We start from the raw sequence: 23,588 nt of genomic DNA, 5'->3' as shown, positions 1-23,588 counted from the left end.
TTTGGTTATAACCAAGGTGGTTTGCATGATATGCCTGTAAATTTCCCTCATTGTAACAAAAAAGGTTTATATGGACAATTCTAGTTTTCCTTTCCTGATGTCATGTATCCTTTTCTTCCTGCATCCCTTTCCTAAATTACTTGTTGATTTTTTGCAAGTATATAAATTTAGTAACTGGAATAAAATTTTGCATCAACTGCATTTGAAAAATATGCTGAACAAATACATCTAATCACATACTGATTATAAATTACAATGAAGCAACTTTTAGTACATTTTCAAATTCAGAAAACCACAACAAGAAATAGCAAAACTACATTTATTGAAAATGAATTTTAAACATTTCAGAATGCAAAGATTGTTCCATATAGAATTGGTCTCTAAATAAAACCAACAAATCACATACAAAGTGTACTAAATTGTACATTGCATTTCGGAACAGCCATATGCAGATACAAAATAATTGTCATCTACCAAAATAAGGCAGAACCCAGGCACAGCGGTTAATCAGTACCTAAGTGTAGTATAACCTGCTAGGAATCATACACAACCAGCAGTGTGTTGCTTATATTTAGCTTAGCTAGGATTTTTATTTTTTGCCATACCCCAGCAGGCCAAAATCCAAAACTTTTGCAGTTTTGGGGGTATGTGGGAGATACATCAGTGATTACTTAATAATTCAGCTCAGCAAAATATAGCAACTTGCATTTACTAGTATGCTTGGCCAATTAGATCTAAAATTGCTTTAGAACAAGGAAGTGTCATCCTAGAAAAGTGACTTTCAAAAAGTACTATGAGCTTGTGCAAGATGTCAAGAGTCAGCAATATGAAAGTGGCAGCCTATGGGAATTGTGTACTTCGGTGCAGCCAAATTATGGTTATGAGTTCCCAATAACATTGACAATAAAGGCAATTAAGGTTTAACAGGGTTCCCTTTAAGTTCGAACTTAATACTTTTATGAACTTTTACTTAGCTGTGACTTTTAATTCACTTTGAGATCAATACCAACATAGCTGGAGTTAAGATGAGAAGGAATAAGGAGTCAAGTTCATATGGACCACTCACTAAAATGGGTTAGGTGCCAACATTATGCATTAAAATACATGACCCATTTTGTGAGAACCTTTAGTGTTCCCAAACCACTGGAATCCAAATTCTAATGCTTCCATGCAAGGGGAAATGGTAGGGTTTTTTAAAAAATGAAATAGATTTAATTTTCATAAGATTGTTAATATACTATCCTTGTTTGTGAGTGTCCTTAATTTAGCCACAGTCATAATGGCAAACAAGCACACTACAGAGTATCAGGATAGTCTACTGAGATCTTGGCCACTGTCCAGTTGCAGAACTCCAAGTTAGTCTTTTGCTTATAGCAATATGCTTTATTCAACTTCACTAAAATTTAAAAAAAAATCCCTCTAGATATTTTCTAATTACAAAAGACAAGTAGAATTACACCTTGTACTGTAAATTCAATTTACCGACATGCATACTATCCTTGCATTCATAATCTATCACACTGTGGCATAATGTCATAATGAAAAAGAAATACATTACTGTGATGGAGATAGAATGTAACACAATGTTCTTCCCTTTGAAAAATTATTGGCTGGTCAACTCTCTTAAGCTATCTGGTTACCCTGAGAGTTTTCTACAGCTTTTTTTTATTTAAGGCTTATTAAGCACCAGTTATATATGCTACATGTTTTCAATATTTAGCAAGCACCAGAATTTAACTTCAAATCCATCATTATCTACAAGTAAGCAAAACCCTAGCCTCATTATGGATGAGACACGTCCAAACATGGTAATTGTAAAACTAGGCACATAGATACTTAAAAGCAGAAGCAAGTCTTGCTTCCCTTTAGGCTTCTCCAAGTTAAATGCAAATATTTCATCTGCTTCTTCCTCATTGACGTTTCTGTGTATATTCACATCTAGAAAGCTACTTGGAGTAGCAGGGTTTCTCAGACTCTTGGGAGATAGAAAGCAAAACTTGTGGCATTGAAAATAAGGATGAGGAGAGTTTACATTACTGCTTTATATGGTAGAAAGGCACATGGCACGTTCTCAGAGAACGTGTATGTCACTATGGCATGTATGTAGCTACATTAAAAAAAAAAGTTTTTGTTTTTAAAAGTCCAGTGGGTAAGAACAGATGAAACAGAATGAAACAATTTATGGTCAATGTGAATGGTTGAAGCAGTGTTCATTGTGATATTATTGCAAGCTGCTTCAGATCTTTCAAAAAGAACAAAGGCTTTTGAATAATCCTCCTGAACCGGAACTGACATATCCTTCCTGAATTTGATCTATTTGAGCAAAATACTTTAGCTGCTCTTTGCCTATTAATATGTAAGAAAAGAGCCAGAATATATTAAAGCTTCATAGTTTTATTCAATTATTTTATTAAAAAATTTAATGGACCTAAAAGTATTCTGCGATATAATTTTCAGGTCAATCCTCTGATTTTTCTTTTTTGTTTGTTTGTTTCCAAATGCATTCTTTATAATCATTGTGCCGTGACTGAGAATAAAACATCCTATGTACTTAAAAATTAAATCAGAGGCACAGATCAGTAAATGAGAATAGTAAATGATACATTGTGTAGAGACTAGGGATTTGTGTGGATAACCTGAATATCATAATAGTGTCAAAGAGTCCAGTGTATGCAACCACAATAACCAAATAGAAACTTCAATTAAACGATATCAATTCATGTAATTTGCATTACAAAACTATAGAAGCTCTCCACTCAGTGGCACCAAACATTTTAAAAATAAAATTCCAAATTCTGAAATCTTAGAATCATTCTCTTTTTATCACAATTTATTGTTTTTGATATGTAAAAGATCTGAAAGTATGGAGGGAAGGATGACATATTGTTTCCTATTTCCTTACAGTATTGCCTACAAAGTGTTAATATTGTTACTAGTGATCTGCTTTTTTTAACCAAATAGAAAAAATGCTCTTTAAACAGGTTTTACTAGAAATTGCCCCCACATTGCTCATAACATTGCTTATAGAATACATAATGTTATACATACCAGAAATTTATTAAAAGGCATAATACTTCCAGATGACTACTTTAGTACCAGCAGTAAAGTGCAGCAAGTTTTGAAGCCATTATTGGACCGAAAAGATGCTATCAAAAAACACACGAATAGCCCTATATTTAAGGCGAGAGAGATTTTGCCATCCTATGGGATAAACTACTCAGAATCAGCTCTCTCACCATAGTAATTACTGCTCTGCTTCTTCTGTAATGCCTTAGCCCTTAGAATTGAGCTGTATTTTCAGACAGCACTTGTAAGACAGAACATGTCATATTCGTAATTAAAAACCTGCTCTTTCCTTTGTTGATGAAGTAACAGTCTTTAAAAAGTTACCTAAAGCCCAAAGATTAATTAATAAAATCTGCAAATGCATCTGTAAGTGCGATTTGTGGAATTTCCCCATTCCATCACTTGTAATGTAAACAGAGCATAAGATGTTATTTTGCACTCTTCAAACATTCACAGCCCCGGGGTAAAAGTTTTGAGACAAAAGTAAACCATGTAGCAAAGAGCTGTTATTTTCCTGATTTCATGTAGGATGGTATTGCCCCTCTAGCAGTCAGGCCTTCAAACCGCTTGTATGTATAATTGATAAAGACCCAGTCTTTGTTCTTGTAGTCTGTTTCTGGATGGTTACCTGTGGTCACTGATGAAAAACAAAATTCAGAAGGAATATTAGACCATTTAATACAGGACAGAAATTTGTTGCGAATGTTAGAGAGTTGCAAGATGGAAGAATATTGTCATTCAACTTGAGTGTGTATTGTTGGAGTAGAAAGAAAGAAAAGAAAAGAAAAGAAAGAAAAGAAAGAAAGGAAAGAAAGAAAGAAAGAAAGAAAGAAAGAAAGAAAGAAAGAAAGAAAGAAAGAAAGAAAGAAAGAAAGAGCCATTAAAGAGCATGACATCAACCCTACCACAGAAGGAGGAGGCAAATTAGATTGGTTTCTAAACTCAGAGAACTAGTTTCTCAAATAATTTTTCAACCATTTAATCATGTATGAAATTAAAAGGGATTCATGACAATGCATTTTATACCAAAAATATGAAAAGGGGGGAAAAAAACGTTTAAGATCACAAAGATGCCAACTGCTTTATATCATTCTTACCCTACAGCCCTGGCCAGCCTTCTTTTAGATGTGATCTTAAAACTGGACTGTAGCAAACTCTAAACTTTGGGGTTCTTTTTTTTTTTTAAAGCTCCCAGTTCTGGGATTTATCTACTGTATCCAGGCACTAATAAGGATTATCTCAGCTTAGCTTCTGAGATAAGTCAAGGCCAGCTAAGGCAAAATTAACAGCAGGGATATGCAAAACGTACCATTCTAGAAAACCCTACAACATTCTGATTTTCTTTCTGATAATGTCATTCTGGACATTTCAGAACTGGTCTGCTAATTTTCTGGAAATAAAACTTCTATAATGAGAAATAGTTTATTACGAAGCTAGTGTTTTGCCAAAAGAAAAACGGAACATTTTAATGTTCCCAGAATCCTCTGTGTCTGGAGGAGAAACTTTTGCATACAACTTAAGAATAGATATGACATCCCCAAAGTAGAGACTCTCTACCACAGATCCACCCTGATCCTAAGTGATTTTTTTTCTTTGAAAAGGCTATTTCTTGAGAGAATCAGTGAAAGCTAAGAATAAAATAAAATAAAATAAAACAAAAAGATTAATAATATACCTGCAGATTTAAGGATATCAGATTCCGGAAATTCATCAAAGTTTGATGTGTCATCAATACTTTTGATTTCTATGGAAATTGCCGCGGGTCTCTCCCTGTGAAAGAGAATCAGTGTTAAATAACTGGTCTTGCAAGGGAAAATAATATGTTCAACACCAAATTTACCTCACAAGTGCTTTTGAAACTCAATCTGGACCACGCTCACAGCTATTGCAGCCTTTCCCTACTGTGTGATTTGGTTAGAAAACTGAACAAAAGCTGAGAAGAAAATACTGCACCTGATATGCTCCCAGTCAACCCCTTCAAAAAAGGGATTTGTTTTAATTTCTTCAACACCTGGGGCACCGATTCGATGTTCCCATTCACAGCAAAATCTGAAGACAAAAGACACCATGGAGGATTCAGAAGTAGGTAAATATGAACTACTAACTAGAAAGAAAGTATCTGCAGTAGACAAATATATTCATTCCAAGACAGCACAACCGCTTCTTAAGGCAAGCCTTAATAATCTAAAAAAAAAAAAAATAGAGTGTAAGTGCTGATCCAATACTGGAGGTTTTTAAGAAGAGATTGGACAACCATTTGTCTGAAATGGTATAGGAGGGCTTCCTGCCTGAGCAGGGGGTTGGACTAGATGATCTCCAAGGTCACTTCCAACTCTGTTATTCTGTGACTACTGCTATAAACAAACTGGAAAAAAGTGCAGGGCCTTACAACTTTCCAGGGAACTAGAGAACATACTGAAAAAATACTGTTTTTGATGTAGCAAAATGCTAAATTAATGAAATCAACATACTAATGAAATACTGTTTTTGTATGAAAAACACTGTTTTTCCACAAGCCTTGGATGTCTTATAAGAACTTTTCTGTTGGACTTTCAGATACATAACTTTCAATTTCTAGAAAGTAAAACATACAGGAAGACGATCCCTCCCCACTTTCTACAATGTGATCAGGATAAATATTTTCTCATTGTAATATTGGCTTTTCAAGAAAATAGGAAACAATTTAAGCCCCCACTGGATGGTGAAGGTGGACTTGGCCCAGCACAGTTCTATGCTAAAGTATTAAGAGCTCTAGTATTCTACTTCTTAATAATCAGTCACATATTTAAGGGAATCCCACAGTAGAGACACAAGTGCAATAGCATCCACCCACTCATGTTCCTGAGTAATAGTATTCAGATTCAGACCACCTCCTGGACCAAACATTACATATAATCATGATTGCAGTAGCCATGTTAGCTATACATTCCATTAATTTATTCATGAAATGTTAGTTAAATAAGTACAACCAAACCTATGCACCATTTGGAACAAACTTAAATACAAAAGAAAATAGTCAAAAAACAAAGAAAAGGCAAGATACCATTTTAAAAAGCTATTTAGCTCTCTTGAATATAGTATATTCAGTTTATGCAGAATATGGACCAAGCCTGACAAATCTCTTGTTTGTTTGTGTGTTTGTTTGAAGGAAACAAACATGTTTCATGATCTGGAATACACCCAACACTCTCCAGTTTGTTTGTAACACTAAGTATAGGGAAAGCGCTGGGTGAACCAGATTTGGGGGGGGGGGCTGAAAGCACTGGCTGAGAGAAAGGAGGGAATGGTGAACCTGGGAAGATAAGAAGGCAGATGGGCCAACGAATTACTGTTGGAAGCAAGGTAGAGGACAATGTGCACCAACCTTGCTAGTTTTGCTCTCCAATCCAGATTTTGTTCTTCTGAAAATCAACCTAAATATTTTGAATTCTATTTCTGCCAAATCATGGCTTACCCAACAGTTCAGGAAAATGTCTAGAACATGATGGTTTGTTCCTATCTCAAAACAGAACTATTTTTTCATTTCTTGAACATCTCTACTTATATTCTTGAATATCAGTTGGATAGTTTATAAAAACACAATTTTATAATTTCAGAAAATGACAAGCTAAATCATTGAAGACTGAATATTAAAGGTTGTGCAATGAAAACCAAAATATCAGTTTCATCACTCTCAAAGACTTCAAGGTTAGCAATTATAGATTTAGGTACCTTAAAATGAGATCTTTGGCTCTCTCAGAAATAGGAACTTCTGGGGGGAATATTAAAGTCTCTTTCCAATTCATTACTTTCTTGTAAGTTTCTTGAGGAGTCTCTGAACAGAAAGGAGGGTAACCTGAGAAAAATATTATAAAAGTTAGATCAGGGATTAATGAAGCCTATACTGGTTATCAATTCCTATCTGTTTACATTTCATTTCAAAGTTAAACATTACAACTTCAAATAAAAATCAAGATAATGTTATACCTCAAGTCATATTCTATTTAGAAATTAAGAAACAGATTAAGATCTGTGACCATATTATAGCTCTAATTTGGATCTACTATGTTATCCCTTACCAATTAGCATCTCATACATTATGACTCCAAGTGACCACCAGTCACAAAGCTTATTGTATCCTGTCTGCATGAAGACCTCTGGAGCAATATAATCTGGAGTTCCCACGGTGGAGAAAGCCTGAAATGAAACGGTATCTATTCAATGATTTTAGAAATATTCCATCTGTGAACAAAGGACTGGAGTAGCCAAAGAAAATTATGCAAGACATACTGCTTTTGTAATAATTCCCTGAAACAATCTTGGGATGTGAAACCTGGAGATGGGGTAGTCTGAATGGTATTTTCTAAGTCAATATTTAACACAAATGTTATACTTCTGGTGAGCAGTTTACTTCAGACTGAATTATTTATTAATGCAAATATTATAAGATATCATTTCTATTTGCTAAGTCAGTTTGGCTAACAGTCGCAATATTTAATATCAAGTCTTCTGTCAACAAGTGTTAAGATTGTGCCGTTGTTTGGATTCTATCCTCCAAAGCTTTTGCCAAATACATATACCTGGCGTCTGTCTGCAATGCCTTAAAGCAGCTGTTTCTTTCTCCAAGATTTCATAATCCTGAGAAAAGATAATTTGCTTCACAGCACTAAAAATCGATGATACAGTTTCATTTGTGCATGGTCTGTCAGATCTTTCAAAAATCACATCTGAAGCACTGCTCAACCTGAATATCTGTGACACAGGAAAAGTATGATTTACCAATGGAGGAAATCTAATATGCTGCTAGACCATGTCCTCTTATCAATATCAACCTGATATTATAATGCAGGTTATTTTACTCCATCTTCCAATGGCCTCAAGGGGTTTGTAGGATCTTATAGACTAGTCACAACACTGCTCTTATGTGAATTCAGGCATTGTACCATCTACATATGTAAAAGGTTCCCCTACACAAGAGGAATACAGTTTGGATGAAAGTCCCTCCTTGCCTTGAGCAGTAGCAATGCTTACCACCTGTACTCTTCCTGTACAGAGCATCCTTATCTAACATGCGCTAACAGAACAAAGAAATATTAATTACAAGAACCCCTCCCAGAAAAGGGTATCTCCTGCACCTGTTTTGCTGAGACCCCAGTTCCACTCATTTTTCACTTCCCTTCGCAACTATTTCCATTTGCTTTAAGAACTAGAACCCAAGTTTGTTTTTCTTCCCTTATCTTTTTTGTTTTGTTTGTTTGTTTTGGTGTTATTTATGATCACATACTTATTTGCAAGGACTGTCCTGTTTGTAACTAATCTTATGTGAGCCACTAAAGGAATTTATTTCTTTCTTGGTTGAACAGCAGAGTTCAATACAAGATACATTATCCAGAGAGCGCTACCTACCAATTGTCTTCTGTTTCTTTTCCAAGTTTCTGCTTTTCTTTTGGAATTCATATTCTGAAAAGCTGAAGATAAATAACCAAAGATAAATGACACTGGTATTTTCCATGTGAAATTGTTTTAATCTAACGATACGCTGAAGAGAAGAAATATTTATAAAATGATTAATGTCTTTTTACATATTTGCTCTCAATTCTAATGGCCCACATTCTCTCCCCTCCCCTTCCCAAAAAATGCAATGAAAAGAATAAACTGGTGGAAGAGGAAAGTGGCTGTATTTGTATGAATTTCACCAATAAATATTTCTAAAATATATATTTAATCAAACATGTATTTAATTTTTCATCTAACTGAAGACCATACGTTCTAGACAGCTGCACTTAGCTTGTCTTTAAAGAGGCATGGACTTGCTTAGTAGATGGATGGGAAACCACCAGAAATAACAGGGTTGAAGAATAGACTGGGAAGTAAAACTAATCCTATAAGAAGGCCGGGCAAACCACTTTCATGTTATTGCCAGAAAATGTGGCAAAATTCATGATGCTACCAGGAGTTGAGCTGTTAGGAAGTTTCTCCTTAATTCCAGGTTGCTTCTCTCTTTGGTCAGTTTCCAACCATTGTTTCTTGTCCTGCCCTCTGGTGCTTTGGAGAATAGTTTGATGCCCTCTTCTTTGTGGCAGCCCCTCAAATACTGGAATATGGCTATCATGTCACCTGTTTCTTCTTTTCTTTAGACTAGCCAAACCCAAGTCCTGCAGCCGTTCTTCATATGTTTTAGTCTCCATGCCTCTGATCGTTTTAGTTGTTCTTCTCTGAACTTTTTTTTTCAAAGTCTCAACATCTTTTTTGTAGTATGGTGACCAAAATTGGTTGCAGTATTCCAGGTGTTGTCGTATTAGGGTTTTATAAAGTGGTACTAATACTTTGTGTGATCTTGATTCTATACCTGTTTATATAATCCAGGATTGTATTAGCTTTTTGGCTGCTGCTGCACATTGCTGGCTCATAGTCAAGTGATCGTCAACTAGGACTCCAAGGTTCCTCTCACAGTTACTGTTTGTGAGCCAGGTCTCACCTAATCTGTACTTATACTTGATTTTTCCTGAATAAATGTAAAACTTTGCTTTTCTCCACATTAAAATTCATTTTGTTGGATAGTGCCCATTGTTCAAGTTTATCAAGATCTTTTGGGATCCCGAGCTTGTTTTCTGGGATGTTGGCTATTCCTGCCAGTTTAGTGTCATCTGCAAATTTGATGAGTTCCCCTCCTATTCCCTCATCTGAGGCATTTATGAATTTATTTTGATAACTGTTTTCATGACAGTCATAAAGCACGCCACCGTGTGGTTGCTAAGCAAAATCCATTCTCTCAAAGGGGCATTTTTTTGCCAGAAGCAGGCAAAACCATTGCAAATCTGGGCCACATGCCTGTGGGATGTTGCAACCAATCAAGTACCCAAAATGAGAGAGAGAGAGACACGGACAGATATACATAAGTTTGGGGATGGGTTGTAAGTTTAAACAGTCATTAAGTGACTGGTTATTAACCAAGGACTATCTGTATATCATGACAGGCAAGAGTGACAATGTGCCTGTTTATAAGAGTTTTATGAAGTAATGCCCAGGTTTGCTTGTTTTATTCTTTTCTAGTCAGTACCTTTTTTTTTTGCGTATATTGTGCCTGAACATAGCCCGCCTGAAAGTACACAGAGTTTTGTTTGTTACTTACTTTATATATAAGCTACTTTTCTGCTAAATAGCAAGATAGAAATCCTTTAAATTAAATGTATATGAGAGCCACCCACAAAGGAAACAAGCTCTTCTAAACATACAGACCACCAGGAAGACTCAGAGTTGATGAAAACAAAAAAATATTTGAGGGCACTAATTATTTGGGTGATTACAAGTTTGTTTGATATAAAAAGGCTTACTGAAATCACTTGGAAGATTATAGCTCAAATTCCTATAGAATTCTGTTCTATGTGCTTTCTTCAGTCCTGTGCAAAGACCAAAGTCTGACAGCTTCACATGGCCCTGAAAGTAAACAAGAATGCGAAAACAGGAGAATTAAGTAACAGCACACAATAGCATTCAAACACTAAATATTTAGCAAATATTACACATTTGGTTTTCTTTTTAGTTGAACTTTTGCGTTTTAAAATAAAATAAAAAAAGAAAGTTTCTGTATGCTACTCTTTGCATATTAATCTCACAATCAGATATGCAGAATCAGGTGGGTTCTTTAAATAAATTAGGAAAACAAAAGGTAATATAAGTAAGAACCCCAGGAATTCTTAATCAAATCAATAATATCATACAAGGATTCAATCACATCTGTATCATTCTGTGCTAGGCATCCATACTTTTCTTGTAACAGTGAACAGAAGAGTGAATTGTGCAATAGATGGAACACTTAAAAAAATAAAAAGGACAGCTCCATTAGATGCCTGCCAATTATTGTTCAGGGATCTTCCCTGAGAAAAACCATATATATTTTCATTTTCAGCAAAGCTAGAATGATCAGGTTTGCCCAGGCTGCAGAGTCCCTTTTAACTGGCTTCCACCTTATGCCATAATGACAGAATGCAAACATGCATGTTACATGTTCTATAAATGCAGATATTTACTTAAGATATTGTGGAAGTATGTTTAAAAAGTATTTTAAAACAATAGTTTGCTTTCAGTCAAAATCATTTAATTGTCATGAGTCCACTTCTACACATAATGCTGCTAAGAAGCAGCCCCATTTGAATATGTTCTTTCTTGAAGGCAAGCAAAAAGTATAAGGAAATGTCCTAAAGAAAGGCTATTAGCTAACAAAATTGCATATTTTCCTTATTTATTGTGCCCCCTGCACAATATTTCAAGTGCCATGACAATATTTCAACTAAGAGCTAAGTCACAGGTGCTAACAATAGACTTCTACTAGACAACCCATGACTCACTGAATCATCGTTTTAGAGATATTTCCTTACCTAAACAGAGAAACAGAATGACCATGGGCAGGCAAAAAAAAAAGTTAGAGGAGCAATTTCCAACTTCCTGCTGTTTCCCCATTGACTTTCCCTGTAGGAAGCTGGCAGGGAGCGTTGGAAACGTTGATCATGTGCCACAGCTGCAGTAGAATTGAAGTGGCCACAACATTGCCAAATGTCAACCCCATGGGACTAATGGGTCCCAGATTTTGGACCCATTCTTTAAGTTAGTCCATTTGAGATATATTAATTCAATAATTGTTGCTTTATGATGCACCATTTTGCTCAACTGAAGGTTACAAACAATCAAACAGACACGAGAGTTTTAGTAATATATAGAGTTCAAACCTAGAATAGTGATAGTTTTATTCTAGATAACGTTATTTAGAATTATTCTAAATAATTAAAAAATAATAAAGCCTAGCATTCTACTAAGAAATGCTAAAAAAAGCTAGCTAATAAACAGCACTCATACTTTACTGTCCAAGAGAAGATTATCTGGCTTGATATCACGGTGAATAAAACCCAGTTGATGAATTGAATCAATAGCTAACACAGTCTCTGCTATGTAAAATTGAGTCTCTTCTTCTGTAAGGGTATCTTTTTTCATTAATAACGTCATCATATCACCTGTATGCACAAAGGAAAAAAAAATAAGTTAATTCACACAGTATCAGCACAATATTTTATAAACACAATATCAGCATGTCATTTAACGGAGCCTACACTATGAAAGGTACTCTGTATTCTTTACAAAATCTTTATTCCTGTAAAACAATTTTCATCTACTCCTTTTTATTTGTATCTTGATTTTATTATTTTGAGAGGAGAGGAAGGGAGAGAGAGAGGGAGAGGGAGAGACTTTTGAATATACTCTTAATTCCCTCAGACCTATTTTTTTTCTTTTTAAAAGTTTCAGATTATTTTGTAGCTAAGAAAACTAGTAACTACAAGTTTAGCTATGACACTTAAAAGATAGATATTGAGCAATAAGCTGACAGGCTTTGATTACGCTCCCTTTTCACACAGCAAATATATAAAATAGAGCACAATCATTACTTCAATAAGCTGACAGGCTTTGATTATACTCCCTTCTCCCATAATAAATATATAAAATAGAGCACAATTATTACTTCGGTAGAAATGCCAGCACAAGCAGCAAGTTTTTGATAGACTAAACTTTCACATGCTACTTCATTTTACAAGCAAGTTTTCACCTATTAACAAGAACTAAATTCAGAATCAGACTGTATATCTCCAACAACTGATTCAAATAAACAGCTTATAAGTAAGCAATTCAAAAACAAACAATAATAAATAATTACCTCCAGGCAGAAATTCCATGATAAGGTAGAGGTTTAGCTTATCTTGAAAGCTATAAAACATTTTTACAACCCACAAACTATCTGCCTCCACTAGAATGTCTCGTTCTGCTCGAATATGACCAACCTGGAGATGGATATATAAATGAATGTTTAGCTGGAGGTACATTTTCAGACATTTGTAAAAGGCGTTCAGGCATTCTACCTCTATCATATTTTTTATGAATACCCAGTAGCATGACTGCCATTTAGGACATATAAGCCATCATGAAAATAACAAACCATGATCTAATACATATACTTTTCTGTACAATATACTCATTAAAGTCTTCAGTGACTAGATAGGAAGCATGTGGTCCTTCACATATTGCTGAGTTACAGCAAAAACAATTATCTACCATTGGCTATACTGAATGGGTTATTAAGAGAAATATATACAGGGCCACACTGCTTTATCATTAGTCTTTTTAACTTTTGAATCATAATTTCTGGCAAATGTTCTTTTCATTGTTAATTCAGTATTTATTTTGTTAATCACTTGCATTTCCACTGTGCAAAGGGTAGTTTATAAATTGCAAAATTAATATTAATGATGTAGCCAAAGAATATTTTAAATAACATGCAGTTGGAAAATTTATATTAGTAAGTCCTTTTGGGGGAGGGGAGATTTTCAAATTACATTTTAAAAGTGATCAGAATATCCTTCTAGCTGGGTCTCCTTCATGGGCAACATCTTCAGCAGATCCTTAGTAGATAAACAGAGCTCCAGGTTAAAGAATGATGAGTCATTATAGCTAGGGACCTGCCCACATAAAGGAAAGGCATTTATATGTTAGACACTTTTGAATTTGGTTTGGAACACAATGGGTAATTAGTGGAGCTGAGCTCTGATGTTATGTGCCTCCAGTGAGGGATACCCAACAGAAGCCTGGCTACTGCATTTGAGACCCACTGTAGTTTCCATTAAAGGCATATCTATTAAAAATCAAAAGCTGAAATAATTAGCCGGAAACACGTAGAAATAAACACGTAGAAATAAACTTAATTTGTTTTTAATCGGTCAATTTGCCTTCTAGTTACATGCTGAAATAACCACCATTCATTCAACTCTGGTTCCTAACATATCCTTTGTTCAATATTCACAATTACAATGCCATTCAGAACAATTTCTTTAGGCTTTCTGCAAATGTTTATTTCAATGACAGTTACGTCCATGTCAATAGTTTTTGTAAAATGAATGTTAACAATTCAACAGTATTTAAATGAAGATGGAAAGGACACAAATTCAAAAGCTCATCTACAAGCATACTTTTTTTGCTAAAGTTCCAAAAATATCAGAATTATTATTCAGTCAACTTAGTGACTAAATTGACTGTTTTTGTTTCCTCAAGAAAAGTATTGTTTACCTTCCAGAAATTCCAGTTATTTTCAGAGTGGTAATTCAAGAATCCAATTACCAGTCTAAAGGCTTGATCAAAAAAACATGGTTTTTCCCCCCAAACGTCAATAGTAAGAATTAGGTGGCATAACCATTTGGAAACTACATTTACCTGCTCTTTTTCCAGCATGTCAGCTTTTCGTAGGATTTTCATTGCATATACATGCCCTGTATCTTTCTTCTGAACAAGCCGCACCTAGAAAGACACCAATTGTTTTTGTGTTAATATATTTCTGATATTTCAGGTTTTCTCTGCTAAGGTTAACAGTGACAGAAATTGACCTCTCTCTTTATAACTGCATATACATGAGGATCAGCGGGAAGAAATCTTGTGCCCTCCACATGTTTTCAGCTGCTATTCCCATAAGTCCCAATCAACACTTTCATGACCTGTAAGACTTGATGTCCAAAATATAATCTAGGACACTGGGTTACCTACTTCTGTTTCATTGCAGTAAAGATGAATGATAACATTTTCTGCTTCCTTATTAGTGTAACAAACAACTTCAACAGCCCCAGAAAAAAAAATGCTATCTAAATGAACACTAGCCAATATGGTGATATTATTTTAAATATTTATATATCACTTCTCAATGTAAAAATCCTGAAGCAGATTACAACATTTTAAAAAAACGATTATAACTTTAAAACAATTCCTTTAAAAACCCGTTATCCCTGCATTGCAGGGATATGTTCACACCATAGGACAGATGCAATCACAGAGGCGGCTTCAAAATCAACTCCAAAAAGTAATATTGGGGACATGATTACCAAGAGATAAGCAAAGATTTTGAATAATTTGTAACAGCATCATGATGAAACTTCAAACAAAACGAAAAGTGGCTACATTCACTCATTATGCTAAACCATAGCATGTTTTAATAAATCAACATAATGCAAAGTTATAAAACATGGTTTATAAATCACAATGACTAATGAATTCATTGGTCTAAGTTAAAACCAAACTGAAACATATGATATATGAATCCAATGCAAACAGTATGCTGGTTTCCCTAGTGGATAAATTAAAACTTTTAAACAGTTGAAAAAATGAAGTTAACTGATGTTAGCTGATTTTCAGATTAGCCAATAAAATACTGTCTTCTAATTAATCAAATATTCAAGTTTTTTTTTTTTTTTTAAAAAAAAATATAATTTAGGATGCAGAAATTAGAAGATTATTATGAAGGTCAACATGAAACTCCACATCATTTGGCAAAATATAATAATGTTAAAAATCAACTATTGCCTAGTTATTCATTTGTTTTAGAGGGCATACTGAATTATTGACATCTTTATTATAGTCATATAAAAAGGACTGGTAATCAGAACACATGCACTAAAAATAGACTACCCAAAACTGTGCATCTTTTTATGTAAATCAGCATGATTTCTGGACAAGAAATTACCATTGCCTTCTTCCAGGATATATTTTCAGCTTCTCAATCTAGCTTTTAGATCTGGTACAGACCCATCAAAGTACTAACCAGGAATGACCCTGTTTATTTTCCAAGGCCAGAGCACATTGAACAGGCTCTGCCATTTGCCAAAACTTCAAATCCTTAGTCCTTCTAACATTATTAGTCTCAAGATCATACCTCCCCAAACGCTCCTCTGCCTATTACTTTTAAAGACTCAAAATCCTCTAGTCCAAGTCTTGTTCTTTTCAGTCGCAGAAACTCTGTCTCCTTTCGGGCGTGTGCGGATCTTCTTATTCTTTTCTAATACATTTTCAAAGGAAGAAACAACAAAAATTAGAGTCTAGTCATTCACAGCGACAGCTTTGGTACATAATCACCAACAAGTTTTAGCACATGCAATAATACCTCTTCATCTTTTAAGCCTTCTTCTTCCATCACTTTTTCTAGCTTCTTTTGTCTAAAAAAAATTTAAAAATACCATGGATTAGGAAATTCCTCTTTGTCTAGATGCATACAATATCAATATTCAACAAAATCATTTCAAAAAACAAGAAACAATGTGGGGAATTTGAGTTTGTATTTTCACTACATTCCTTGATTAGATCTAAAACTGATTTAATTTCAGAATTAAATTAAAAATTAAATTCAGAATATGTTATTTGCCAATATCCTGCTTAGTATATGGGATTTGATCAATAACTTTAAGTCATTTATCTTTTTACAGTATTTGTAAAAGATCACACCAAAGTATGAAAAATGATGTGATTACAGCCAAAACAAGTTTTAGACATTATGCAACAATATAAATCAATCATTACTACTTTGAGCAATATAAATTTATGATAAAAAAAGTAATTGAGGTAATAGGGAAAATGTAGAGGCTTCATATCAAACCCTATCTAATATCTGATCCTCTGGGCACAAAACAATTTTACCATACTGCAGAGTAAATATGAAAAGCAGATATCCTATACTTCCACATTAATTCTCAATTTTTAAAAGTAAACATAAGTATGACAAAACAAAAGAGAAATAGCAATATAATTTTGAAAGACCTTTAAATTTCTCATATTATATTATTACCTTCCTTTTGATAAAAAGCAGGGTAGTTCTATCCTTACCATAAAAATGGTCTCAATATAATTGTAAACTATTTAAAAACTCAGTAAAATAAACACCGATTGGTGCAAAAAAGGGGAGGGGGACTTCTTCCATCATTTCCCAGTATATAGAGATTATAAAACAAAACAGCTGGTATAAAATTTTCATCTGGTACTGAAATTAGCCAACCTAATTTCCAGTGAAAATACATTCCAGAGCCAAAATGCCACCCCAGAAATGCATTGTTATAAATACCAAAAATCCTGGCTTCATTTGATAATAATATGAACACATTTGCACTGGCACTAGCGAACAATACAGATAAAGGTACTCATTTAAGTAATCAAAGTTATAGGTGTTAAAATTAATATTTTGAACTGAGATTGGTAATAAATTGGGATCCAGGTCTGTTCTTTAAGGGCTAAAATTATGTGGATCATGCCATAGTCATTTCACATCTGCATGCTGTGCTACAATATTTATAATATACAGTATTTTATCCCATTTAGTGCCCTTTAAAATGATCTAATTAGCAGGTTACAAAAGCAAAGTCTGCTGTCATCAGGCTATTTATATTGAGGATGGCCAGACCTAATAAACCAGACAAAAGAGGTAATAAGAGATTCTATTCTGCTGGTTACTAGCCTCCAATGACAATGTAGAGTGAATGAATACCTTCAGAGTGTGATTTTAACCAGAACAGTCTTACTTCCCTAATCTCTAGATCTAGGAAGAAATAATCCATAACACCACTCTCTTGTTGATTTTCAGCTTATTATCTTATTGATCTTATTGCCTTCAAACATCTGTACAGTTTCACCTGATCTTGATGGACAAGAGAAACAGAGCTAGGTGTCATCAGCATCATTGTACCTTATCTCTTTTCATCTGTTGATCCCATTCAGTGGTTTCATATAAATACTGAACTATATGGGAAAAAAGATAAATTTATGCGGGTTCCTTCAATATAACTACTAAAGGGCAGAAAATATTTTCAGAAACAGCTATGGAAATAAAAGCAGAGCCACTGTAATACAGTGCCTCCAGCTCTCCACAACTCTAGAAGGTCAAAAGCAATAAACAGAAAATTATAGCCCTCTCTGGCAAGTTAAACTAACAATCACTCTTATTTTTTATAATTAAAAGGTAGAACTGCTAAATATATTTGAATTTATTTCATACAATTTTGACTGGTCTTTAATTCACAACATACAAATAGCATGGCTGTATACTACAGAAGAAGACTGTCCAGCACTCTCTCTCTTTTGGGAAATGTTTTGCCCCATAACTGATCTTCTAACTGAAAAGATTAAAGTCCCCCTCCCCTTTAAGTGATCAGAGACCATCACAACCACATCTGTGATACCATATCTATCTGCAAAGACAAGGAACAGCCAACTCAAACAGCCAAATAATTCCAAAAGCCTATACAGTATGCAAAACTAATATGATCTAACATGGTCCAAAACTAGTAAAACCAGTAGAGGATCCTCACATTTTCTTCTCCTGTAGAAGGAGGCCTTTAGTAGAAACACAGCTTTGTAGTCTGTTCCATTATGTGCCCCAATGAAATTTCTTATCAAGGAAACACCTCACAGCAATAAGCAGCAAAAGGAAGGAAAGGGTGGGTAAACAGATAACTGTTGTTAAAGGGAAAGCTGTAATTATTTCAATTTCTGACTAGAATGAATGAACTAAACAGTTTTTCAGAAATATAGAATCTCCCTCAGGAATGAGTTATTTTCCAATCCAAAATTTATTAAAAAGAAGCTTGGAATTCTGCATAGTTTTATGTCCTTCCTGGCAACAGAACACTACATTGTGTTTCATTAAGCTATTCTTCAGAATCCCAAGATCTTTTTCCTGGTTATTTACTGGTGATGTAGATAGAACACCTCATGTATTCATAATCAAAGCCTGTCAGCTTATTGCTCAATTCATGTAAATTTAGGATCTTCTTTGTAAAGGACCATTTTGTACTTGTATATATTGAAAACTATTACACATATTAATGCCCACTCCCCATATCTAAGGAAAAAAAGATGGTAGCATCATGGAAATGGGTTTCCAAAGGCTTCAACGTTTACATTTTGCTTTAGATCTATCCTATGTACTATAATGTGCCCCATGTGAGCTGAAATGTTGTGGAAGGAAAGCCAATGTAAGCTGCAGCCTCCACTGTTGGTTGCATCATATTTCAGTCAGAATTAATTGGATGGATGTTACTCCGCCATCTACCATTAGGATTGGATTGTCTGATGATCAGCTTTAAAATTGTTTTTAGAATTGTGAAGACTCAACAGAATGGATTAATGGGAGAAAAAATATTTTTAAAACAATATATTCATAACTTGAGCTAGTCGGTTAAAGCACTCAGCTAGAAACTAGGAGATTATGAGTTCTAGTCCTGCCTTAGGCAAAATATCAGCTAGGTGACCTAAAGCCAATCATTTTGCTCTCAGCCCTAGGAAGACAAACTTCACAACGTGTATGTATGCAGATTGTTTTTTTTTATTTTTTCATTTACTTATTTAGTTTTTACATCACTCAGCTCAACCCGGTGACTCTTGAAAAGTGAAATTAGTAAAAGGTAATGAAAAATCCATTATCCTGATTTATTCACCTCATTAATAAACTTATTTGGGTGAATAATAAAGAATAAAACTGAATCTATATTAACTAAATTGAAAGTTAAGCATATCCATTGGCTTATAAATGTTTCCATTATTTAGGTATGCACTACCCTCCTTTTCAATTTAGGTTGTTACTTTTAGTCTCCTATTCAAAAAAGCTTATCCACTTTCCATATACTAATGGAGTGGAAGAGCATCTTAAATTTTTAATGCTGCATTCCAGGTAAATCTACAAAAGTTAGTTATTATTAGACTGCCTGATTGATGGCTACTTCATTCATTACTGCCTCCAAAACAGAAAAAGAAGAAGAGATAGAAAATACTGTATTGTTAAAGATTTCATTCACTGCAGACTATTAGCAATACAAGATGAATGCTACTTTTCATGTAAACTAGGTAACTTAATTTCAAGTTAAACTAAGTTGTTTGTATTGTTTACAGCTATACTTGCTTTTTAAAAGAGTCAACCTACCCAATTTGAACTGGGGGGGGGGGGGAAGGAAGGGAGGTACACACTCAAAAGTTATTACAAAAACAACTGAAAGATTCTTGTGGTTTAAGACATAGCTATAAAACTTTAATATTTCCATAATGGGAACACATTTATTAGGTTTCTATTCCAGCTTCCGTTGAAGATTTCAAGTTAATGTACACAATAAATTATCCACTTATTTTTCCCAACATATAGGTGGGATTAGGAGAAACTGGCCAGTCCAAAGTTATCCACTGAGCTTCAGCTGAATGTGAACTAGAATAAGATCTCCACTCCAATATCTTAACCACTGTACCACTTTTAAGCTCCAAGAGGAGAACTGAGTGAAAATAACCAGAACCTGTACCAGAATTCAGAACCTATAATTTTACGTTAAAATGTCATTCAAATATACTGAGCAACAATCTAGAAAGAGTATAGGAATTAGCAATATAACCTACAACCAATGAGAGTATTCAATTACTGTGTACATTATGTATAGCACACTCTGTATTCATGCAGAATGTCTTTCAAAAGCATTCATATTAGTCCAATGGGAATCTGAGCTCTGCCTCCAAAAGTTACTATATAAAAAAGATAGAAAATATTTTTAAAACATAGAACCTTAAGTTTCTATCAAGTTTTTTTTTATGTTAATCAAATTTACAAATGAATTCTAGAATCCAGTGTAATTTATAAATTCCCAGCCTCAATTCAAGAGGATTAATTAAATCAGAGTGTCTCTGAATAATCAGAAATAGTGCTTCGTGGTTTCTTTTCACCTGGGCTAAATTACCATTTATGAGATAAGCCAACAACAGGCTCATCCATTGCATCTTGATTACTACCGTATTACTCTTACACTCCCGCATAATCTGAAAATTTAGTCTATTATTTCTCCACTAATTAAAATCAAAAATCACATCTAATTTAAGTAGCTCAACACACATGTACCTTAAGAATTTCACCCTCACTAGGAACTCTACTTTATGGGCCTTCGTCCCAATCTTTAAAGATCCAATATCATGCTGCTGGGAACCCCAACCTCCAGGCGGTGGACTAATATGGGTCTGTGATCCACCAGAAACCGGGCCATGCAAGCAAGTGAAGCCCCATCCATGCATGCACAGGATCCAAGCAGTGTGGAAAACCACATCTCCTGGTCCACAAAAAAACTGCCTTCCATGGATCCAGTCCCTGGAGCTCAAAAGATTGCGGGCCGTTGTCATACTGACACCACAAGAAGCTTTTCATTGTCTATATTTACTTTCCCAACTACTATATTTAATATCGTGCTTTTCTACTGTACCTAGTGCTCTTTTAAAATTGTTTTATCTTGTTTAGTTTATGCCAGGGGTCCCCAACCCCCGGTCCGTGGACCAGTACCGGACCGCGGCATGCCATCAACTGGGCCGCACAAACAAGGAAAGCCCCATCCACAGGATGCAGGTAGCACACAAAACCACGCCCCCTCCGGTCCACGGAAAACCTCTCTCCATGGAGCTGGTCCCTGGTGCCCAAAAGGTTGGGGACCTCTGGTTTATGCAATAACTTCTAAACTGAAAATTGAGATATGTATTAAATACCGCAAATGAAATACAATATGTATATACTGGAATGCATTTACAAAAAAGTATTTTCTGACAGCTATCTAAAGAAATACACAAAACTGCTAAGGACCTTCTCGGAGCACAAAGAAATTTTTTAAATAAAAATATATGATTTAAAGGGAATGATTTGCAGGAAAAACAAAAAGTGTATTTAGAAAGCCTGGTTTTGATTATCATGCTCAATCAAGCCAAGCATATTCCGCAACACAAGTTATGTTTATACTGGACACCCTGAAATCAAAAGAAAGAAAGCATTAAGCTAGGGGAAGAAAAACAACTTTTAATTCAGGAAAAACTTTCCACTTATTTTCATAAAGTAGAGACTAGTAGGGTAATCAAGAAATATTTACTGTTAGGGCACTTTAAAGAAATGTTACAAAAACTGTTCATTATAATAAAAGATCAGTGCACTTGAGGCATTCAAGTTTTTAATCTTGCAATTAAGAAACTATCCCATATTCATATAACAAAGATTTTACCTCATTTCTCTTTCTTCATGCTGGGCAATCAGATTACTGTAGAAGTTTTCTAATGTCACTTTTGTCATTGTAACTCGCTCCTTAGTATGGTTACTCATAGATGAACAAGGTGCCGGACCCGTCATTGCCATAATTACTTGAGAAGGGAAGAAAAATAAGAAACAGATTTTGAAAGAAAGCTAGGTTCTTTACACACTGCATGTTTTAATTGAAGGAAATATTCATACTGACTACACAGAAATTCAATACAAAAACAAGTAGTAATCCAAACTGGAAGCACATTAGAAGACTATATTGTTACAAAATAATTTCACACTCTGGACTTCCTCTTTTTTTTTAACCGGAGTTATAAACAAGACAGAAAGAAGTGCAGTATTTAAGTCACTGAATAATGTTTGGCACCCTCATTCTTCCTTTAAAACAACATGTAAAAGATTATTTAAATTACTGGAAGTTAAAGATAGCAAAGGCAGCAGAATTGGTTGCAAAGCTGCCAATATTTATGACGCTTAAAGCAGTTTTAATGAAGTTCCTGTGCCTATTTTCATGCCGCCAACATAATTAGCCAATCTAGAACCACCTTCAGTACTCTTTACAAGAAATGATATGCAGTCGCTTAGAATGGTATCCCAAGTTGAAATTTCTCCTTAGCCCGACCCAAAAGAGTCTTCGAAGAGATGTTCAAAAAGATCACTAACATCTTTTTTTTTCTTGATTTCACATCCGAAAAAGTTTCCCGAACGATTGCAGCTGCTACTCAGCCATTGCTCATATACCATAGGAATCTTAAAAATCATCCCTGATCATTTAAATCCCCCCCCCCCAGATCAAAGGCTTTCCTTCAACCAAGCGCGCGTGTCAACCATACTTGGGAATATACCCTTACGAAATGAGTCGGGCACGCTTTTCCTCCTTAACAAAAAAGTTCCGCGGAAAGGAAACAAAAGACTGCAGGTGTGGACAAAGAAAGCAGAGGAGGAAGATGCCAGGTGCGCGACCCGCTAAAGATCGGCAGAGCAAGTCTAGAAAAGGGGGCGAGGAAGCAGAGCCACCCCCCCCCCACCTTTCCGCGGAATACGGCCACGCCACCAAAGAGGGAACGAGCTGAGCCCAGCACGATGGGCACCGGAGGAGAGGTCTTCGCCCGCCGGGCATAACTTTTCGAGGGAAGTAGAAAGGTGGACCCTGAAGACAGAGGAAGGACAAGGAGCCGCGGGGAGGAGAGTAACTTACCAGCGCCCTCTTCCAATGGGGCAGCCTGGGAATCGAAAGAAGCAGCCTCGCCGATGAATTCCCGCTCAGGCCCCGGACACGAGAGAGAGAGAAAGCCGCTCGGGAGGCCTAACCCCGCCTCCCCCTCGGAAGAAAGCCGGAGCCTGCGACGGGACAAGCGCCAGCTCAAAAGCCTGGCCTCATCCGCATGCGCAAAAGCTCTCCAGGTTCCGCCCTCTTTGGGAGGCGCGGCTGGCTGGCTGGCCAGGGTCTTCGCGGAGGCGGGGTCGTTTAGTTTGTTTAGAATTCAGTGTTTCTCAACCTCGACAATTTTAAGGCATGTGGACTTCAACTCCCAGAATTCCACAGCCAGCAATGCTGGCTGTGGAATTCTGGGAGTTGAAGTCCACATGCCTTAAAATTGTCGAGGTTGAGAAACACTGGTTTAGATGAGTGCAGAGGCGCGCGTGCGCTGGT

General features: G+C 35.4%; 1 protein-coding gene across 1 annotated transcript; it reads right to left on the bottom strand.

Annotated features, from left to right (window-relative positions):
* Window positions 1–304: 304 nt before the first annotated feature.
* Window positions 305–23,263, bottom strand: STK38 (serine/threonine kinase 38). The gene is made up of 14 exons (XM_015815513.2): window positions 23,133–23,263; window positions 21,900–22,035; window positions 16,010–16,061; window positions 15,782–15,904; window positions 14,296–14,379; window positions 12,749–12,872; window positions 11,899–12,053; window positions 10,380–10,482; window positions 8,452–8,513; window positions 7,125–7,242; window positions 6,778–6,901; window positions 5,020–5,115; window positions 4,742–4,836; window positions 305–3,703 (listed from the first exon to the last, which is right to left on the bottom strand). The coding sequence occupies exons 2-14, from the start codon at window positions 22,028–22,030 to the stop codon at window positions 3,573–3,575; spliced, it is 1,398 nt and encodes a 465-aa protein (XP_015670999.1). The 5' UTR covers window positions 22,031–22,035; window positions 23,133–23,263; the 3' UTR covers window positions 305–3,572.
* Between the last annotated feature and the right edge of the window lie 325 nt (window positions 23,264–23,588).

The sequence above is a fragment of the Protobothrops mucrosquamatus genome, unplaced genomic scaffold (genome assembly GCF_001527695.2).
Source record: "Protobothrops mucrosquamatus isolate PMUCROS unplaced genomic scaffold, P.Mucros_1.0 scaffold346, whole genome shotgun sequence".
NCBI classification, from domain to species: Eukaryota; Metazoa; Chordata; class Lepidosauria; order Squamata; family Viperidae; genus Protobothrops; species Protobothrops mucrosquamatus.
This window is presented reverse-complemented; position numbering and strand designations above follow the sequence as displayed.

Excerpts from the sequence above, each read along its gene's own strand:
- STK38 (XM_015815513.2), bottom strand. The coding sequence starts at position 22,030 with ATGGCAATGACGGGTCCGGCACCTTGTTCATCTATGAGTAACCATACT. Across the intron at positions 14,380-15,781 it reads GCAGAGGAGCGTTTGGGGAG|GTGCGGCTTGTTCAGAAGAA; the intron begins GTATGATCTTGA and ends GTGTCTTTCTAG. Across the intron at positions 10,483-11,898 it reads ATCTTCTCTTGGACAGTAAA|GGCCATGTGAAGCTGTCAGA; the intron begins GTATGAGTGCTG and ends GTTTACTTTCAG.